Raw genomic sequence first — 23,712 nt, forward strand, 5'->3', positions numbered from 1 at the left:
AGTGGTGTAAATAACACTTGACTGACGACTATGGTCTGGGTTGTTATTAACGATTTTCACTGATGATTTCACGCCACGAATCACATAGAGAAAATATTGATTTGATGGAGAAGTAAAGAGAGGTTAAGGAATTGCAGAAAGGGGGAAGGAGGGATGGGAAGGGGGGGATTTTTGTGGTGCAGTGGAGGGTGAGGTGCGTGTGGTTGCAACATGGTGCGCCAGGCATCAACACATGTCATTCACTCGTTTACAGAAAGTCGCCAAGAAAGGACAGTGCCGCTAGTATCATCTGCATTGGACCGTCACAATCTATCACTCTCACTTCATCTGTCCTGTTCAAAGGTGATGTACTGTATATTGTTCACAGGTGATGTTCTGTATATTGTTCATAGATGATGTTCTGTATATTGTTCAAAGGTGATGTACTGTATATTGTTCACAGGTGATGTTCTGTATATTGTTCATAGATGATGTTCTGTATATTGTTCATAGGTGATGTTCTGTATATTGTTCATAGGTGATGTTCTGTATATTGTTCATAGGTGATGTACTCTATATTGTTCATAGGTGATGTACTGTATATTGTTCACAGGTGATGTTCTGTATATTGTTCATAGGTGATGTTCTGTATATTGTTCACAGGTGATGTTCTGTATATTGTTCATAGGTGATGTTCTGTATATTGTTCATAGGTGATGTTCTGTATATTGTTCATAGGCGATGTTCTGTATATTGTTCATAGGTGATGTTCTGTATATTGTTCACAGGTGATGTTCTGTATATTGTTCACAGGTGATGTACTGTATATTGTTCATAGGTGATGTTCTGTATATTGTTCATAGGTGATGTACTCTATATTGTTCATAGGTGATGTTCTGTATATTGTTCATAGGTGATGTACTCTATATTGTTCATAGGTGATGTTCTGTATATTGTTCATAGGTGATGTTCTGTATATTGTTCACAGGTGATGTTCTGTATATTGTTCACAGGTGATGTTCTGTATATTGTTCACAGGTGATGTTCTGTATATTGTTCACAGGTGATGTTCTGTATATTGTTCACAGGTGATGTTCTGTATATTGTTCATAGGTGATGTTCTGTATATTGTTCACAGGTGATGTTCTGTATATTGTTCACAGGTGATGTTCTGTATATTGTTCACAGGTGATGTTCTGTATATTGTTCACAGGTGATGTTCTGTATATTGTTCATAGGCGATGTTCTGTATATTGTTCATAGGTGATGTTCTGTATATTGTTCATAGGTGATGTACTGTCCATACGTGAGTTATTTTTCAGAGGTGATTTGTTTCAGGGATTTTTCTGCGCAAGCCCTTAGTCTCTGGCTGGCACTAAGTGTTACTCATGTCTGCCGTACGTATGCGGTAGATAAGTATTATGATTCGTATGTTGGTTTCAGTAAGATGATATCCAATGCATTTAAGAACTTCTTCACTGTTAAATTTCAGTAGAAATTTTAGTCGGCGTGTAACTCTGCACTGTGTTGGATAATGTTCCAGTGGACTGTTTGTCAATTCCTCCACAATGCTGACAGTGTGGAGACTGTTCCTCTTCTTGAACCTGTAAGCCAAATCCCGATGTACTTGGGTATCCGAACCTGATATGGTTTAAGTACACTTACACCACAGCAGTGCAACATAAGTGTAACATTCTTCTATAGTTCTCTTTCACCAAAATAAGTGATTCACAGTTGATTTAATTCTTCTACCAATCCACAAATTATGAGCTTCCAGCAGCTGCGTTATGGTCATTGTACCATTTGTTTGTTGTTTTAGATTTAACTACTCGGAACGAAATGTCTACGTAGCACGGGCTATAGTGAGCCCCTAATTGAGTTCGGTTATTCGCGATAACCTTGTTACTGTGATATTTGGGTTAAAGTTTTAAATGGAGATGGGGTTTCCTTCTTTTCCCTTATTTCTTTAACACTTCTGTTTTAGCGAACTGGTTTTAGTGTTGTTTTAAATAACATTATCTTGGTGGCAGATGTAGATGCACAGTGTTCACTAGTGTATCCCATTTTTCAACTGCTTTTCTAATCATTGTAGTGGCTGTGGAATCTGCATCTAATGCAGCTGCTATCGTTGGATTAATGTTGAGTTTGATGAACAGGGCTTTAGTTGCTTCACATTCCAGTAAGTAGTGCAATAGTGGCGCCTCTGCATTTGTTCCTCATATATGACACTCTTTAACTATTGGTTTTATTACCTCCCAACAGCACTTGCAACCAAGTCTGAGTCTGTGTATGGCTACTGCAATGTCTCTGGATATCTTTTTTTCAGGCTTGAAAGAGTAGTACCCAGTGGCTTGTTCGTACCATATCGCAGTGGATCTTCCTTCCGCTACTTTGGCTCTGTGGCGACTTTTGATAGATGGGAGTATTTTCTTCTTGATTTTCTCTTTAATCTGTGAAAAACTTGGAGGTATTTGAACCTGTACAACAGGTACAGAAGTGGCAGTTTTTGCTAGTGAGTTTTCTTTTTTCATTACCATCTATACCAAATGGCTCTCCTGGGCCGCCGTGCGGTGTGGACGTGTCATTTGCCCGCTCCGGCAGTTCTGGGGTAGTTGCTGTTTTCGCCGGCAGGGGGTGTGGGTGTCTCTACCCACCCTGCTGTTCCTGGTGGTGGGGACGTGGCGTGTTTGCGATGGGCAGCCCTATTCCAGCTGTCGTGAGGATAAACTCCATAGGATTGGAGTTTACTGGCCGTGCTGGTTACCCGCTGGTGGACTTGGTCTTGAGTGACATGCTACGCGTCCCGGCCCAGGACGTATATAGTGTCGAGCTGGTCACTGCTCGACGTGTCATCATCAAGTTTGTGGGTGAGGCAGTGTACCGTGTTTGTAGTGCAGACAACTGCACTACAAACAGAGTCAAGCTCTCATCATCTTGGGTAATTGTACTTCAAATTGTAGGGAACAATAGGTCTGGTGTTGGATTTCAAGCCTATCAAACTCTAGAGGCACATTAAGGCCACCACAATACCTTACTATTAACCAACATGTATACTTGAGTCCTGAACATATTCCAGGAATAGATTAAACTTTTCAGTATATACACACCGAGAAGCGTCGTACACAGAGGTGTACAAATCCCTGTAAAATCATACAAAAAATCGCACACCTGTTAACAAACACTACTGCAGACTTCGTGGTAAATAGTGGACTATATTTTATGACAAGCTCAGCAAAAAAAATTTCGAATAAATAATAAATTTGTCGAAACGACTTTAGCAATATTTCCATCAATATTTCCTTGGATCATCAGAAACTGTTAACCACAAATTAATACATTAACACTAGAGCTAATATTACAAGAACTCTAGAGTCTTAATAATAATAATTTTATAACCCAATAACAGCAACTCACGAGATTAAAACATTTGGTATTCACGAAAGAATTTCACAAGTTTATCGTGACTGATGAACAAGAATGAGGAGCCCGAACCGATCGCTGACGCACTTGGACCACTGACTTGACGTATCACCGAATTCTTGTGAGAAAATATGAATGTAGAATACTCACACTCAACTCTAACACACACACACACACTCGGCCGGTGGCCGAGCGGACAGCTCGCTGGGCACGTTATCCTGTGGCCCCGGGTTCGATCCCGGGCGCCGGCGAGAAACAATGGGTAGGGTTTCTTTCACCCTATGCCCCTGTTACCTAGCAGTAAATAGGTACCTGGGAGTAAGTCAGCTGTCACGGGCTGCTTCCTGGGGTGTGTGTGTGTGTGTGGTGTGGAAAAAAATGAGTAGTAGTAGTTAGAAACAGTTGACTGACAGTTGAGAGGCGGGCCGTAAGAACAGAGCTCAACCCCCGCAAGCACAACTAGGTGAATACAACTAGGTGAATACACATACACACATGCACGCGCACATATGTATATAGTTTCAAATGTAGATATGATAAGAGTCCAATAGGCTCAGGAAAGTGTACACCAGTTGATTGACAGCTGAGAGGCGGGTTCAGCAAGAACAATTACTTGAGTAAAAGAAGGTGAGTGCACCTTAGTCATGGCTTCCATCCCAGGAGTCGTCCTCACTACAGTCCATTAATAGCTTGTTTACTGTTCTGGAATATTGGGTGCAGTTTGGGTCACCATATTCGCGAATATTAACACACTGGAAGGTCCATTGAGCCGAGCAACAAAAATGATACCAAACATTCTAGATTATATAAAAATAGGTTAAACACCTAAATATATTCAAGAGTTAAGAGTCGACTTGATAGTAGACAATCTTATCGCTGGGAAATACTGCTGCACCAGAATCAAACAATAATTACGGGTAGTAATGACTTGAAAATTACAAGCAAACATTTGCCTTAGACTCCAAAGAAGACACGATGTTCATGATCGAATTGTAAACACACAACGGCTTATCAGCTGATGAAATTAAGAGTAACACAGAATTAATATATATCTAATCTAATAGAGAAAAACTTTGTTCAAATCCTTACCTTGCATTGATTGTGCCATCATGAGCTGTCCATAAGCCAGCAGTCTTGTTTATATCTGTTCTTGTTGTTGATGAAGGGGCGAGGGAGGCGCCCCGCCACCAGTGTGGAGGTTGGAACGACTTCTTTGTTATCCTCCGTTGATGTTGGTGGAGTTGACTTACGAGTGCACGACAGCACAGGTGCTGGACGCGTCCCCCGGCGTCCCCGTGTAGGCCAGGACACAGTCTTGTGGCCGCAGACACGTTATCTGTCGGAGGGAAATCATTGTAGTTCGCGGCAGGAAGTAATCCTTCCCAATGTGACCTGAAGGCGGGCAACTGACGGGGCGGCGCGCCCTGAAGAAAACGGGAATCTTGGCGGGAAACTATGGTTAAAGGCTTAAAGACTATCCTACATAATTCATAGTCAGGGGACAGGCAGCCAGTGTGTATATATACATGTTAGGCTTATATTGAGGTCCCCCCAGCCCAGGATGCAACTCTGGGCGGGAGGGAAGGAACGGACGACTGGTTGTTAACGTACGGGTTTGTTTTCACTTGACTGTGTTAGAAGGAATGATTCGAAATGTGCGTCGTTCACTTTCAGCCTGGATTGTAAATCAGCCCGTCCTCCAAACAAAGATCCAAAAGTGATTCCATGTACCCGCCAAACCCCCTGTTTATGAATGAAAAACGGTTTACACACGACTCACAACTGATTTCGTTCGAACACTTCCGGAACAAGTGCTTCACTGACGAGTTTTGTTCGAACCACTTCGCTATAAATGCTTCACCCACGTACTACAAATGCAAATAATCGCCAACCGAACCTAAACACCTAACCTAACCTAACCTATGCCTATATATGCACAATATGCTAATATATTATAATATTAATTTATATTTGAGAAAATTCTTGTTCTGAATGAACAGCATGTTAAAATTTATGAATGCGTCTGTGGGGTCGACCGCTGGATGTAATGGACTTGAGTCGAGGACGGGTTGTTGTAAATACACCTTAAATCAGTCCGTATTAAAACACAACGTTTAAGTGAAATACTGATTTACTAAAATTTACGTTAATCAGTATTTGGTCTATATTTTGGGCTCGAAGATGGGTTGTCCTAACTCACCGTAACCAAAACCCATTATGTAACCTTTCTGTGCCTAGCCATGCATAAACTGTAGCTCAGTAGTCTTCGTCCTCGGCTCACAATCGATAGACCCGGGATCATTCTCCAGCAATACAGAAATGGTTGGGCATGTATCATTCCACCTAATGAGCCTGTTCACCTAGCAGTAAATAGTTACTTGGGATTTAGGCAACTGTTGTGGGTTGCATCCTGGGGAAGGTCAGTAATAGTCCTAAGTGGACCTCAATAAGCCTAAGAACTGGCGTCCTTTCCCCAACATTAGAAAAAATCCCCCCCCCCCTACAAAAAATACAATTAATTTACAATTGAGATGAACATGTTTGTTATTATATTGTATTAAAGATTCATCCTGTTAACTGGCTGGGATATGTGAAGATTATATACACCGAGAAGCTCGGTACACATCTCTGTGTATACATACCTCGGTGGAGGACAGATTGGATTTAAGCCAATATATTGGTAGTGGGTTGCCAGAGAACATAAGACACCGAGCGCACATCCCTAGCCATTGCTAAATGAATTAACATCTTGGATACTAGTATTAATGTCAGGCTGAATATCACCTGCAAATAAGTAATTTAATTCAAGTGTTCGATCCCCAATAATCGAAGTGTTTGAGAATTGTTCCTTCACTCCGTCCTCATATCTTAACTCCTTGAAACTCGTATCCCTTCAAAGCGCTAAATAGTCATAGGTCTCAGCGCTTCTCTACTCATAATTACCTTACCTTCATTTCATATACATGTTCTTGCAGGTGTGAATGGTGATAGTTTAGGGCTGTATACGCGCTGCATTATACAAATCAAGAATAATACACCCTACCCTATAATACACTGTCCTACGGGAGACGGACCTTAAACGCCAATATTTTGACATAGTATGGGGCACCTCTGATAGTGCAAGACGAGGAGCTCCTTGCCACCGTACCAAACTTAAAGCATCTCTGTGTTTCCTCCTGCAGGTGCAGTATAGGATGCGGGTGTTGCTGCTGGTGTTCCCAGTGGGTCTGGTGCTCCTGCTGGTGACACAGTGGACCTGCGGGGACCTGTGGCCCTTGAGGACCTTCATAGTGAGGAACATGACCTTCCCCTCAAACACACCTTTCATCGAGACCCTCACTACCACCAGCGTCTGTGAGTTTCTCTCCCGTGGATATTTTTTTTTATTACATAATGATTTGTGTGTTTACATCCACGTGGTAGTTGGGCGGGCTTTAGCTCCTGGGCCCCCTTCTTTCTGTCACTGGTTGACAATTTAACTTTTCTGACCCTCTTGCTTTGTATCAAACCTATTTTCTTGAAATTATGGATGAAATTAGTCTCAAACAAATTCCTTTTAGTTCAATCCATTTGCTCACTTCTATTACACTCAAGAAGTGCTTTTTTACATCCTTATGGTCCATCTGAGTTTCAGTATCCACCATTTTTCGTGCTAATCTCCCCTAAACATTTTGGCCCTGCCTGTCCATTATTCACTTTTTCCACTGTGCAATATCTGTGTGACTTGCACAGACTATGTAAATCACGTGCAATATCTCTAATTTACATATGGCAGGCAACTCACAGTTTATAAAAAAAATAAGAATATTTAGAGCAACAATACCTAGCCTAATGAGACCACCCCACATAGAGGGGTCGATCTTCACTGTGTTACAAGACTGTCACTTGCTTAGCTAAATGAACCCATTACACGCCTCTGTAACCTTTCCACCTCCGCCCATGGGATGGGTATAAAGTGCACAATAAACGAATGAAAATAAAAGGACAGACCGTCTTCAGACAGGACGTTTACCAGACCTTATTTGATAGTGGTCGTATAATTAGATTACCAATATAGATGAAATTTAACAGTGGCTACAACTTGAGACAAAGATTATTACATCTAGACGTCTGGCAAAGGTTTATCAACCAAGCTGGATGAGGTGGGGCAAACACTGGGTAACTTTATGACTGCAGTTTGTGGACAATTTAGAGTCATCCTCCGACACAGGCAGGTGCAAGATGAGGTGTCTGACGAGCGTCAAGTGCGAGGCGTTTACAGCAGTACCTGTGGCTGGTCAGACCTTCCAGTGTAGCCTCTCCACTGAAGGTCCCGGGACTAAGACCCCGGTCCCCAGTCTGCAGGGTGCTGTGTATGGCTACAAGCTGGGTACGTACATGGCTACGAGCTCAGTATGAGGCTACGAAAAGGGTAAGTGTGAAGCTACGACCTCAGTGTGAGGCTACGACAGGTTAAGTGTGAGGCTACGAGCTGGGGGAGGGCGTCGGTTAACGAATATTGTATATAACCTGCATGAACATATTTTTAAAATGGTCTTAGTAAAGTCTTAACGTGTGGTTAGAGCCACATATATATATTGCTTTTCATCTCAATATCGTTAAATTCTATATTACTTTCTTAGTTAATGTCAGTAATTACAACTTCAATAGTGGAAAAAAGATTCAATTTAGCAGACACGCAATGTGTATATTTGTCATTAATTAACTTTATGAACAAAGTAAACATGTTTCCTGGACTTGGGCATCTTGGTTTGTTAAGGTTTGCAATCCACAACCCCTTACTATCAGGATAGGGTAGCCTCTCCATCTTGCAATACGGGATTGCAATCCTTGTCCAGTAAACATCAGAGTCGTAATGCGATCCATTTTACCTTCTAGCAAAACTGGAGAGTAGTTTTGTCGTGACGGAGGAGGCAGACGGCCTCGTCTACTTCTCACCATCTGATATAACAGTAAACGATATACCTCCAGCCAGAAGTTACTGTAAAAAGTTCCCCGGATTTCGTCTTGGCATCATGAAGACGGAATCGCAGCTCAACATCGGAAATAAACTATCGACAAGTATTGGACGTGAGTGTATGGACATATATGTTCGTTATCCTGAAAGAAACAGTGGTTTAGGGCTTATTCGCTATCTTTGTTCCGGTATTAACTCAAATTCATGGTACGTTGTGGCACCAGTCTTCCTTAGTGGACTTGGCCTAGTGGGTTATGGTGCAAGTTTTGTATTCACCGGGATGCTGGTTCAAGACCCGCACAGCACAAACTAATTTCCTCGTTGATATTTCACGCCTTTGTAATTCCTTTGTAATAATAATAATAACAATATTATTATTATAATTATTTCAATTATTTTTGTAGTAGTAGTATTACTGGTTCTGTATTAATAACAGTATCTCTGAATCAACTAATCCTCCAAAAATGATAACACTATATTAACTTTCCCTTTTACAATATTAACTATTGGGTCGAACATACAAAAAATAAACTGTTGCAGCCAACAAATTTCACGATATGCACTATTTATTTTTAATAGTAAAAAGAAACCTAAATATTTTTATTTCCTTATATATTACATATATATATATATATATATATATACTAAATTACGCCTCAGATTGCGGGTGTTGGGCCTAGGATTGTTTATTTAGGCTTAGATTAGGTTAAGTTCTTTAGTAACTGTTCCATTTCTTTAGTATGCCATTTGGGGTAATCCAGTGGTACAAAACGTTAACTTTTTGGGGGTCCAACAATCCAATTTTGTGCGTTTGACCAAAGCTTTGCTACATGTACTATCATTTGTAGAGAATGGGCTGCGTTATTCTCATATTTCTTTTTACTATTGACAGATTCATTTCGCATCGATCTACAGAAAATTGGATCCACTTTGAACTGGGGAGACGGTACGTTATTTAATTTAAGCCTATCAAGATACATAAAGTACTTGGGTGGCAGCAACGATGACACCTTCAGAATCATGAAAGACGGTATCTATGTAGTGCAACAAGACGATATAAACAAATGGGTTCTTTGTCAAGGTAACGATAAAGACGAAGCATGGTAGAGAAGAGGAGAAAACATGTGAACTGAGAACAAATCTGTAGGAAAGAAAAAAGTAGAACAGCAGATATTAAATATACTTTTGAAAAGTTTAATTAATCGATTAATACAAAGCTATGATTCAGAATGTTATATAATGAAGACACATTCAACGAGTCAGCTAGTATATTCTATACCAATCCCTACACTTATGGTGGCCATATTACGTTTGGTAGAGCCCAGGTCCATGACAAAAAATACTTGTAAATTATTGTCCAAATGTTACTTGAATTAATCCATAACCTAAAATTTGGTTTTTGTTTCGGAACCATACATCTTTGTATGTACCCTATTTATCTTTAGCTTCTTTTCACCTTCATGTCTACTCAATGTATACCCTTTGTTTACACCTAATCCTACTGTTCGATCCATTTGTATTCACCTGACCTGCTATTAGTATAAAATATAATGTTTCGTACTGTAACATCACTTGAGAATGAACCATGTAGGTTCGAACCGTCGTGCGATTTTATAATATGTGTAAAAGATTCTTCAGTTATTCAATTATTTTTCTTCACCTTGAAAACAACATGACTTTTGGTGAACTCCTCTTCCAGCTGAACCCTGATGCAAGAGCATTAGTAAAAGGGATAGAAGCCCTAAATCAGAAAATAGTAAATGCATAATATGCTGTCATATTCAATGAGACATGTATAAAAGAAAACCTGCTGCCAGTATACACCTATATATATATATATATATATATATATATATATATATATATATATATATATATATATATATATATATATATATATGTGTGTATATATATAGGTTTGTATATATATATATATATATATATATATATATATATATATATATATATATATATATATATATATATATATATATATATATATATATATATATATATATATATATGCCTAAGGCACAACTCTCCTAAACACGAGAGTTAAGTATACAACTTTAGAACACTTTCCCACCAGGAGACAATCTGGTGGGTATCTGTGTCTCCTGGTGGGAAAGTGTTCTAAAGTTGTATACTTAACTCTCGTGTTTAGGAGAGTTGTGCCTTAAGCATAGACACTGTGTCTTCCCATATTAACAGGGACTTGATGAAATTAACGTCTAAATGACCCCTCACTTGCTCTAGTGCTCTTGGGAGGTGATGATCTTTGGTGTATTTAAATACTCCGAAATTACCATCTCTTTTAAGGGTCTGAGCGGGTGGTGGAGAGGGTTAAGGCGTACCTGTTATGCCAGTTGCTGGAAGGCTTCTGTGCTGGCTAGGGTTCGAGTCTCCTGGTGGGAAAGTGTTCTAAAGTTATATATATATATATATATATATATATAGGGACCCTCAAGCATCGAAGAAGAGGATATGCAGCACGCACCCAGGAGAGCCTTGTTGAGCTCCAGACAAGCTCGGCTCCTGGCTCCTCTTGATGATATCGTTGACTTCTTCGTGTCTTGCAATCTTACCCGGTGATTTACGACATATCAGACCATGATTTGAGATCTATAATCAATGAGATCCGCCCTGACATGCCTGGTTTGTACCGTTGTTAGCGTCTGTGGCCTTCAAGTGTTTCTGATACCAGAGATGACTTAGCTCTAGAATGACTTTTGTTGCCCGGTGTTGCACCTTCTCCAGAGCGGCTATGTCTTTCTGAAAATGGTCTCCATGCTTGGATACAGTAATCCCAATAGGGAAGTACCAGTGATTTATAAAGTTGAACTGTTACCTTATTTTCCTTATAGTCAAAAGTACGTGTGATTATTCCTAGAGTTTGGTTAACTTTTTTCACTGCTGCATCCACCTGTTGTGCAACTTTTGATGAGTGGTGGATTTTGACTCCATATGTTACTATGTAGCAATCTACATAGCTACTATGTAGCTATGTAGATTGTCATCACGTGAGAAATTAAGTTGGGCTGCTCTACCTCAAGACAATATGGCCGCCATTAATACGGGTCCAGGACAGACTGCCCGTGGTTGACTGTGTCTGATGTTGGATGACCAGTTTATACACTCCATAAACAGCCCAGACTGTTTCAATTATTACTAACACAATGATTTAGATTAACCAATTAGAACTTAGATCCACCGTTTAATTACAGTGAGATTAATATAATTATAAACCCCCAAATTTGTGTGAAGTGTAAATTTATCAGTGAAGAAAATCATAAAATATACAACCTGCTTTGCTATAAAAATTAAATAATAATTAAAATAAATAGTCCAAATAAATATAAGGAAATTATTCAGTTAAATTTTCCCACATAAATTTATGGTCCTTTGAACCTAGATGGATCCTTAATGATCCTACAATTCTAGATCATTTTTGTTCAATCAACTTAATATAAGAATCAGTGCAATTAACTAACAATTAATCAAATAAATAATTAGTCAGACCAGATGACTAAACTTAACCAGTAGCCTAGCCTCATCAAATCTCAGTATATCAGGACACGCAGTAGTGTTATTTAAAATTAAATAACAGCACTATTATTTGTTCTAAATTACAATACAGTGAATTAGGGAACTAAATTATGTGCTAACAATAAATTCGGCGAGAAGCAAACAAATCACCAAAATTACTACTACATTTTTGTAGAGTTTTAACCACCATATATATGGCGTTTTATATCTGCGGAGTGTTACCGCATAAATTAAATCCAACCAAATGTGACTATTTTCACCCAGTTCATCCATTAGTTTGTGGTTTTTAATTTTGCGAATGGTCACGAATAAATTAATAAATTTAGATTTAATAACTGTGAAAGAGACTACTGCTACTAAATAAACCACAATAGGCCTAATGTTCAAAGTGGCAAGTATAGGACATAGTCAGGTACCTAGACAACATGTTACTATACCTGAAGTTGAGGTAAGAATATTCAAGTCGCAAGGAGCTACAGCTCTTAACTTCTACAACAACTCAATCTTAACAGCAGTGCTCAACAGTCTCATCACTTAACAATTATCTACCAAGGAAGTAGCCATCACGTGCCTCGACTGAGATCATAAATGACCTCAGGAGTATAATGAACTATAATGATAATGAATATGAAAGCAAACAATTCAACAGTCGTGTTTACTTATATTGAACCATGCCAACCAGTATAAACTAACCATCATGCAGTCTGACGGCTGAGTCGACAGCGTTCGGGGTTAGTAGTCCTACGGTTCCGGGTTCGATCCCCAAAGGAGGCGGAATCAATTGGGCAGTTTCTTTCACCCTGATGCGCCTATTCACCTAGCAGTAAATAGGTGCCTGGGAGTTAGACATCTGCTACAGGCTACTTCCTGAGGATGCCTAACAAAAAAGGAGGCCTGGTCGAGGATCGGGCAGCGAGGACGATAAGCCCCAAAATCATCTCAAGATAACTCAAGATAAGTGTGAGTATTGAGTTTTATACATGAACTGCCAACAAAATTATTACTGTCTCAGCAGGAGAGTACATCTGGGTGTAACCTTTATCCAATTTACACCTCGACCAAATCCACAAGGGCCGTGACGAGGATTCGAACCTACGTCCGAGAGCATCCCAGACGCTGCCTTAATCAACTGAGCTACGACATGGTAAAAAGAGTTGAAACCAGAAGTTCTACTGAACTTACTTGGATCCTGCAGCCTCTCCGAGCTATTGTGATTATTTCTGTGTGTAGTGTAGTGTACACCTCGACCATTGCGTGAGAACTTATCTCCAGATGGAGTACACCTCTCTCGATTCGCAAGCATTTGTGGTTAATAAATTAATAAACACCATTAAATATCATCAGAGGTTGATGAGAGGCTACCAACAGTAAAAATTTGTATATATTTCTCTAAGTAAGAAAAACATATAACATAAATACAACCCAAATAAAAATATATTGCATTTTGTCCTATTGCACAATATTATATTTAAATTTAATGTGCCAACCCGCACTAGGGTAGGACATTATTAAAGACTAGTGTTGAACTAAATAGTGAACAACCTAGTCCCATTTAAATTACTGTGCCAACCCACATTAGGGTAGGATATATCTTTGTCTAGTGTTGTACTAAATAGTGAACAACTTAGTCCCATTTAAATATTGTGCAGACCCTTGTACAGGGTGGACAACACGAGTTTTATATATTAATTATATATAATAACACGAGTTGTGTTGTATATATAATCAGTTTACTTGTATCATATTACCATATTCATATTAATTTATATTTATCTACAATCATATAACTTTAGGGTATCCATATGCAGACGAGGAGTCACAATAACGTGGTAAAAATAGTCTAGTTACTATTAGTCACGAGTCTAGTCACAATAGACTTGAGAATGGTCCAGGACGGACCGAAACGTCGTCGTCCCTTCACTTTCTAGTGTGTGGTTTGGTCAACATATCACTTTAGAGTGTTAATAAGTGTCACTATTCCATTCAACGGCAATAAGGAAGAGCTAACCTGAGGAATTCCCACAGTGATACTGATTACCTCTCAAAGTATTTGTTTGTGATTATACAAAATTACTATTTTATTTGCCAACCTCCACGGAAGTAGGATTATAGCCTAGTGATATAAAATTTAACCCTAGGCTTCTATTATTAATACTTTCTCAAAATTTATGAAACAAAATCCCAGTTATATCTGTTTTGAAATCATGGGACCAACAAAGCCTTACCAAGCAGCCAGCATGACTGATCCAGAAACAAAACTGAAATGTAAATGTCACTTAACATGACAGATGATGCCTGGACATATAAACAATACCTGGACTCAGTTGTCTACAGAGATAAACAATACTGGGTCATACTACCTTGGCAACTGAATCACCCTCAGCTGCCAACAAATCACAAAACATGACACAAAACAAATAAAGGTCTCAGGTGTTGTACTTTAATTAGACAGCATGAGAACTTAAAATTGTACCATGACATAATCCAACAACAACTCTACAATAAATTCATCGAAGTTGTAACCGATGGTGATACTAAGGAGAGACACTAAGGAGAGACATACCATGCAATATTGAAGAACTAACTCACTACTCCATTGAGGATAGTGTTTAACTGCAGTGCTAAGGCTAAACAGAATAGTGTCTTGTTGAATGACTTCCTCCATACTGGCCCTAGCCTAACACAGGCTTTATGACGTGGTCTTACAGTTCCTCATAGAAACTTATGCATATACTGTACAGCCAATATAAGCAAGGCATTCCTTAGTGTCCACTCAGCCGGTGGCTGAGCGGACAGAACACTGGACGCGTGATCCTGTAGTCCCGGGTTCGATCCCGGGCGCCGGCGAGAAACAATGGGCAGAGTTTCTTTCACCCCTGATGCCCCTGTTACCTAGCAGTAAATAGGTACCTGGGAGTTAGTCAGCTGTCACGGGGTGCTTCCTGGGGGTGGAGGCCTGGTCACGGACCGGGCCGCGGGGACACTAAAAGCCCCGAAATCATCTCAAGATAACCTCAGGATAGTGTAGGCCTCCAAGAGGAGGGCAGAAATTACACAAAGTTCCTATGGATCAAGGAACCTAGTGATCCAAACAGTGAGATAATCACTTACAGATTTGCTTCAGTACTGTTTGGAGCTGATACTTCTCCGTTTCTGCCACAAGCCTGGAAACTTCTATTTGTTTGTGAAATATTGATGCTCTTTGTTTGCCAATACAAACACAGTAAATACAGTATATCTGTCACTTTCCTAACTGTAAGCAACATGCAGGCGATGAGTCACAATAGCGTGGCTAAAGTTTGTTGACCAGACCACTTACTAGAAGGTGATGGGACGACGACGTTTCGGTCCGTCCTGGACCATTCTCAAGTCGAATCGACTTGAGAATGGTCCAGGACGGACCGAAACGTTGTTGTCCCTTCACCTTCTAGTGTGCAAGCAACAATTAATTCAATTTGCTATCACGCAGTACGAGGGTAATGACTAAATTAAGTTAATTGACATGCAAGCTTCATATGTATACCCAGCCAGACTCATACATATACCTGTCTAACCTTCACTGGAAACAAAAGAGCGATCCCAGGTCCACTTTCGCATAAATATAAAACTCTCTTCCCGAACCAGCATTTACCGAGGTCTTTTCTGAATCTAAACTTAACGAATTTGTGTCCATTGTTTCGTGTTCTATTTTATTTAAATATTTAACATCCAATAAATATGGAATTTATCTACTTGTTTTACTTTACCCTTTTATCCAATAGTTTACTTTAGTTTACATTCTCTAAAAACGCTAAGAGCAATAAAGGTGAACTTAACCAAACTTTCTTCATAAAAGAGATTTCTAAGTCTTAAGACAATCTTTTTCATGTATGTCTGTAAACGTTCCAATGACTTTACTTCCATTCTTTACTACGGTGCCCAACACTGACCCGATTGCATAAATTTCATAAGGGCAAGATAAAGCTGACGAATAACATGAAATGTCTTTTTTGTCAATGCCTCTTAGATATGAATCTTAGAATCCCATTTAAATTGTCTTGAACATTTATACATAGATTTACCGTTTAAAGATCCCTACTAATTATGACTCGGAACTTTTTAATATGCTGATACCTGGTAACTCTTGTTATATTGTACTTCGTGCCTTCCCTTCTCCTCCACTTTCTCTTTCCTACTTCATCGATTTCTTAAGCGAGGTCATCACCCTTCCCCCTCACTCTACTTATCATGTTTTTGTTCCCTGGCAACGACAAAATCCATTTTGTCCTTGACTTGCTTAACACTCCTCGTATGGACTGAGGTCTTGGTTACCTGTTGGGCTTAAGGCTTTTCAGCCTCCGGAGGGTTCCACAGAGATGGTGGGTTGGACTGCTTGCTATAGTGGGTATGCCACATACAATATACCCTGGAACTTCTTCTGCAGAAAGGTTGTTTGTCACTAGTAGGCTGTTGATAATCTTGATAAATAGAACGTGGTAGTTTGAGGCGGTTCTCTCTACAATGGCAATAAACACTTGCATTTGTATATTGGAGTTGTTTGTTGTAGGTCTTTTAGGACCTTGTTTGGGGTTGGTGTTGGGTGATGCTTGTCCAAGCACTTGTTTGTTGTTGGTAGGAGCATTCATTGACAGTTTGTCCAGGGTGGTTTGGGAAGGTAGTTTGACTGATGTTGAAAACAGCTGCAGTTTGTTGGTTGCTATTTGTAGCTTTTTTTCTTTACTTCTGTTTCATCCTTCCTTCTGGGACATTTATGTGTGATTTTTTTCCCACAGAAAGGATGCCTTTTCTGATAGTTTGAGAGCAGTCCATGTAGTTGCGATTGTCCAAACCTGTGCTGAATTTTCCTTACTGTTCGATGTATTTGGTCATGTAGTGATTCCATTGGAAACATGTCATGCACTGCTTCAGACTGAAGTGCCTCTCCTTGGATATATGACTCTCCTCCAATGGGTCTTCCGTTCCCCTACTCCCTCAACTACTGTACTCTTGGTGTGCTGAATACTATTTCACGTCGTCGCAATATCACACTGTATATACTCCTGGCGTAATGCATAGTAACTTTGGGAGGAATATGAGACCAGCCAAAGTGTATACTTTACACCAGAACATGGTCTAGAACTAAGTAAACTTTCAACGAGTATACACAGAGCACTGAGGTACATATAGTGGTGCATATAACACCTGACTGATGACTATGGATTTGGATTATCATTGCTCATTTTCACAGACGACTTCACGTTACGAATCACACGGAGAAAAGATGTATTTGCATGGAGATGTAAAGGAAAGAGAAGGCCCTGCAAACACAAAACGTAAGTGACCCAATTTTTTTGCTTTTTACAACTTTTTACAATAAAGTTATTACATCTTGGTAAAACGTTTTTATAACGTATTAGAACGTTGTTACAACTTGCTATATTGGTTGTTAGAACTTGTTAAGTGTTAAAACTTGTTCGAATGTTGTAGCAACGTCGTAGTTACGTCGTGTTTGGCAGGGAAGTTGCAGGATGGGTGGGGAAGTTGTGGGCCATGGAGGGTGAGGCTCGTGGGGCTGCAGACATGGTGCGCAATGCATCAACACACATCATTCACTCGCTTACAGGAAGTCGTCAAGAAAGGACAGTGCCGCAGGTATCATCTGCATTGGACCGTCACAATTTATCACTCACTTTATCTGTCCTCTTCAAAGGTGATTTACTGTATACTGTTTGCAGGTGATGTTCTGTATATTGTTCATAGGTGATGTACTCTATATTGTTCACAGGTGATGTACTCTATATTGTTCATAGGTGATGTTCTGTCCATGCATGAGTTATTTTTCAGAGGTAATTTGTTTCAGGGATTTTTCTGCGCAAGCCATTAAGTCTCTGGCTGGCACTAAGTGTTACTCATGTCTGCCGTACGTATGCGGTAGATAAATATTATGATTCGTATGTTGGTTTCAGTAAGATGATATCCAATGCATTTAAGAACTTCTTCACTGTTAAATTTCAGTAGAAATTTTAGTCGGCGTGTAACTCTGCACTGTGTTGGATAATGTTCCAGTGGACTGTTTGTCAATTCCTTCACAATGCTGACAGTGTGGAGACTGTTCCTCTTCTTGAACCTGTAAGCCAACTCTCCATGTACTTGGGTATCCGAACCTGATATGGTTTAAATGCACTTACACCACAGCAGTGCAACGTAAGTGTAATGTTCTTCTATCGTTATCTTTCGCCAAAATAAATGATTCACAGTTGGTGGAATTCTTCTACCAATTCACAAATTACGATCTTCCAGCAGCTGCGTTATGGTCATTGTACAACTTCTGCTGTTGTTGTTGTTTTAGATTCAGCTACTCTGAACCAAAATTTCAAAATAGCACGGGCTATGGTGAGCCCGTAGTGGGCTTACCTGGCACAGGAGCGGGGCTGTGTATCACCTGCGTTGCTTTATACGTGATGTACCGTCCATACGTGAGGTACTGTAAATAGGTGAGGCACAGTACAATGGCGAGGCAGTTACACAATAAGTACTTATGAAGACAACAGCGCTAAGCTAGTCCTTGTATATATACAATTCACAAATTATTCACAATTTCCTACATATGGAAGCTCACACAAAATTATGTATCATTTAATAAGTATCTTATTTAGTGATACTTTCTTTAAATAATTGTTGGTAAGCCATTTTTTTCGAGAATGTTGTTTTTAAATCGGATCTTTGTATTATGAGTATGAGTAACGGATCTTCAGTTCAGATAGTTAGGGCACGTATCTTTTAAAATTCCAATTCAGAAGAATTATTTATAAATAGATGTACATTTATATTTGATTTAGTTTAAAAAGTTTCAAGTGGGTTATTAATTTATTCAAGAACAAAATACTGTAATCGTAAAAAGCCTAATATATTTTAATTTAGTGTCTATGCGTTATTCCTGCTTGCTGATGTGTACTTGGCGTGATCAAGTTTTCCTTTGCCTATTTTGGTTACAAATTGAAGATCAGAAGAACAAAGTTAACTATAAAAGTCCTGTTGGCCTATACGAGGCCGCTCCTATTTATATCCACCCAAACGCATTCATATTTTTCAAACACATTACTAACCTACACTTGAAATAATCCAGCAATGCCACGTATATTATTATCGGGTAATTTGTTCCGAAGTCAACAACCCTGTTTCCAAATCAGTAACTACCCTGCACTTTCTTGAATCTAAACCTTGCAAATTTATTTTAATTATTTCGAGTTCTATTTTATGCTGATATATTAAAATTTTGCCTGGATCCTTTTATCTGTTTATATAGGTAATGAAAATCAGTACGTTCAGGCGTTCTTCAGGATAACAATAATGTTCTACCTAGCAACTGTTCACTTAAGGCCCTGTCTTGTAATTTCTCCAGGTAAAGTAATAATCAGATGATATACTCTCTCTGAGACGCTGCCCAAGTCTTATACTGTCCAAGAAAGTGTTCATCGGATATTCAGACCAACTAATAGAAAATATTTTGTCCAAGAGATATAGTGTCCATCTGACATAATATTCAGAAGAGATACTGTTCTAGTACTGTCTAAGAAAAATGCTGTCCAAGTGAAATACTGACCAACTGAAAGACTGATGAGAAAATATGTCCAAGTCATAGGAGACTGACTAGAAATGTTTGAATCAGAATCCATAGAAGTAAATCCCACATTAAACACAAAATGCTCAACTAGATTCCCCCATCAATCAATCCATTACAAACTATTATATTCACTGTACTCATTATAATACCATACTGCACAAGACAGCCTATCCTCTTAAAATTAAAATATTTATAGTAACCATGTGGTTGAAAGTACCAATATGTCGTGATAGATCATCAGAAAGTAGAATTTTGAATTATCGAATTTGGACAAACCAGAAACTTTCTTATCAGTAACATATATTTAAGACCTAATTATGGCTCTTCTAACTTTCCTAGGCCTAATACACGCTGTCTTAGCATAATATAGTATATATATGTGCTATATTGGGCCAAGGAATGTTATGTTTGGTTTTTAGCTAATTAATAATACATAATTCTACTGTGCTGGTCCATCACTTCACATTGGTACTTAATGTTTTTATTAACTTTTCCCTTTTCACGATACCTAGTTAGAATATGTAAAAATTACATAAACAATAGTTGGATGATAATCTGTTAGAATAAGTGTTTTTGTTTTAATTTGTTGATTAGATAAAATATAATTCAGGTAACAAACTAGGCTTTGAATTCAAGATAAATTTTGCTTTTCCAGCGTAAATAAATATCTAGTATTTGTCAAGCGTCTCTATCAATATAAACTAGAAAGGAAGTCAGAACGCCAACCAACATGGTTCTGCAGACAATTGTACTACAAACAGAGTCAAGCTCTCATCATCTTGGGTAAATGTATTTCAAAATCTGGGAAACAATAGGACTGGTGTTGGGCTTCGAGCCTATCAACTTCCAGAGGCACATTAAGATCACCACAATACCTTACTATTAACCAACATGATCACTTTAGTCCTGAACACAGTCCAGGATTAAATAAACTCTCAGTGTATACACACCGAGAAGCGTCGTACACAGAGGTGTACAAATCCCTGGAAAATCATAAACAAATCGCACACCTGTTAAACAAACACTGCTGCGGACGTCGTGGTAAATAGTGGACTATATTTTATGACAAGCTCGGCAAATCATTTTTCGAATAAATAATAAATTTGTCGAAACGACTTTAGCAATATTTCCATCAATATTTCCTTGGATCATGAGAAACTGTTAAACACAAATTAATTACTGTACATTAAAAATAGAGTTAATATTACAAGAGCTTTGACACACTTTGACCAGTGACTTCACCAACTACCGAATTCTTGTGCGAGAAAATATGAATGTAGAATACCCACAATTCACTCTAACACACACACACACAGATACATACTCACACTCACAGTTGATTGAGTGTTGAGAGGCGGGGCCAATGAGCCAGAGCTCAACCCCCGCAAGTACAATTAGGTAAGTACACACACACACACACATATACCGTTTCAAATGTAGATATGATAGAGTCCAATAGGCTCAGGAAAGTGTACACCAGCTGATTGACAGCCAAGAGGCGGGAAGCGCAAGAATAATTAGGTGAGTGAAGTGAAAATTCACTCACTTAGGTGAGTGAATTAGGTGAGTGAATTAAGAATAATTAGGTGAGTGCACCTTAATCATGGCTTTGATCCCAGGAGTCGTCCTCATTACAGTCCATTAATAGTTTTTTACTGTTCTGGAATATCGGGTGTAGTTTATAATTTATAATAATTCTTTGTGTCGGGGGGACAGGAAGCCAGGTTATACATACAGAAGAGTACGTTAGGCTAATACCTAGGATCCCCCCCCTCTCCCAGGGTCGAATTACTGACCCCGCCCAGAATACAACTCCACAACACATTAACTCCTGGGTACCTAGTTACTGCGAGGTAGATAGGAGAGAGAGAGAGAGAGAGAGAAGATTAAGCCACCCAAAAGGTGGCTTGGGCATGAATAGCCCATAAGTGGTGGCCCTTTTGAGCCATTTCCAGTATCAATAGATGATACTGGAGATCTGTGGAGGTGCGACTGCACCCTGCGTGACGGGAGATGTCTCCCGTGTGGATAGGAGAATGAGATGGAAGGAAACGCGCCCAATCATTTCTGACCCACCCAGGATACGAATCCAAATTCTCGATTGTGAGTCGAGAACGAACCCGACTGCACTACCAATCTATAGTGATTGTTTACGTCACTATATCCGCGAATATTAACAAATTGCATGGTAGGTACAGTATATTGAGCCAAGCAACAAAATTTATACCAAGCATTCTAGATATTACCAAAACCGGTTAAACAACTCATATATTCAAGAATAAAAATATATTTGATAGTAGGTATAATCTTATCACAGGAAAATACCTTAATACTGCACCACAATCAAATAATAATTATGTGTAATAACGACTTTAAAATTACAAGCAAACAATTACCTTTAACTCAAAACAAAATACGTCATCTTTTCGTATTTTGTAAACACACAACGGCTTATCAGCTGATGAAATTAAGAGTAACACAGAATTAATATTATATTTAATCTAATAGACAAATACTTTCTTTATATCCTTACCTTGCATTGATTGTGCCACCAAGAGCTGTCCATAAGCCAGCAGTCTTGTTTATATCTGTTCTTGTTGTTGATGAAGGGGCGAGGGAGGCGCCCCGCCACCGGTGTCGTCTTTATGACTTCCTTTGTAATCCTCCGTTGTTGGTGGTGGACTTGACTTATGAGTCCACGACACCACAGGTGCTGGACGCGGCCCCCGGCGTCCCCGTGTAGACCAGGACACAGTCTTGTGGCCGCAGACACGTTATCTGTCGGCAGAAAATCGATGTAGTTCGCGGCAGGGAGTAATCCTTCCCAATGTGACCTGAAGGCGGGCAATTGACGGGGCGGCGCGCCCTGAAGAAAACGGGGAATGTTGGCGGGAACTATGCAAGGGTTAAAGATTATTCAACAAGGTCCAGTGGAAGTGTTCTTAAAACAAAATACATATTATAAAAAATTATATGCAAGTGCCATTAAATTACATGCTTGTTTTCATTTCACCACATTCGAAGCAATGACTCCATATGTACTTTATTCAAGTCCAAATTCTCATAGTCCAGGACAAAAGTAATATCTCAAAAATTATACTTTTATTTATTTATTTATACAAGAGTTCTTACATTCTTGTACAGCCATTAGCAAGCATAGCGTTTCGAGCAGGTCCTCAATCCTAATTTTCACACACACACACACACACATCCCAAGGATACACCGAGAAACTCAGCATACATTCGGTGAATATTGCCTGAAGGATGTATTATTTTAAATAAATACATTGGTAATGGGTTACCAGAGAACACAAACACATCGAGCGCAAATCAGTAGCCAGTCAATGCTACATGAAGTAGCATTATAAATACCAGCATTAATGTCATGCCGAATGACACTTGCGAATAATTTAACCTGGTGTTCTATCTCTGATGGTACAAGTGCTTGGGCACCGTTCCTTCACTCCGTCCTTATATCCCTGTACTTGTCCTCACATCCCTTCCAAATACTGTATAGTCATATTGACCCAGCGCTTCTCCCAATTGTACCTTACCTTCATTGTATAACAATGTCCTTGCAGGTGTGAGTGTGATAGTTTATAACAGTGTGCTTGCTGCATTAGTTTGCCGGATTAAGTAAATAATACATAATGCCCTACTAACCCTCGTGTGTTCAGGATAACTCCAGGTTGCAATCCTTCTGACCGTGTTGTAGCCTGATTGTCTGGGGGGGGACTACCCCCACCACATAGATTCAAATCTTCATCACGGCTCCTACGGATTTTCCAGCCCGTCCTCGCATACAAAGCTCCAAGCTCGTTAATCCAGCCGCCAAACCCTCTGTTTATGAATAAAAGGTCGTTAAAACAGGACTAACAACTGATGACGTCCGAACACTTCCGGAACAAATGCTTCGCTCACATCCTCTGTTCGAACCACAATTCTATAAATGCTTCACCCACGTACTTCAAATACAAATAACCGGCAACAGAACCTAACCAAACCTTCGCTTAACTGTACATAAAACTTTTATGTATAATAATATTAATTTATATGACAACAAACCAGTCTTTAATACACAGTAAATTAATTTTTTTTTTCATATGCAAAGCATGCAATTTAAATACAATAAAAACAACACAGAATACAGAACAGAACAAAATGAAACAATAGACCACCGGCCAGAAGGGCCGACAGCATAGCACAA

At 39.2% G+C, this 23,712-nt stretch overlaps 1 protein-coding gene across 1 annotated transcript; it reads left to right on the top strand.

Moving 5' to 3' along the window:
* The first annotated feature begins 256 nt into the window (after positions 1-256).
* On the top strand, positions 257-10,016 carry LOC138353876 (uncharacterized). The gene is made up of 5 exons (XM_069307299.1): positions 257-342; positions 6,582-6,753; positions 7,610-7,768; positions 8,278-8,469; positions 9,249-10,016. Exons 2-5 carry the CDS (start codon positions 6,594-6,596, stop codon positions 9,461-9,463), a joined length of 726 nt encoding a protein of 241 aa, XP_069163400.1. The 5' UTR covers positions 257-342; positions 6,582-6,593; the 3' UTR covers positions 9,464-10,016.
* The last annotated feature ends 13,696 nt before the right edge of the window (positions 10,017-23,712 follow it).

Source organism: Procambarus clarkii, chromosome 60 (genome assembly GCF_040958095.1).
Source record: "Procambarus clarkii isolate CNS0578487 chromosome 60, FALCON_Pclarkii_2.0, whole genome shotgun sequence".
Classification (NCBI taxonomy): Eukaryota; Metazoa; Arthropoda; class Malacostraca; order Decapoda; family Cambaridae; genus Procambarus; species Procambarus clarkii.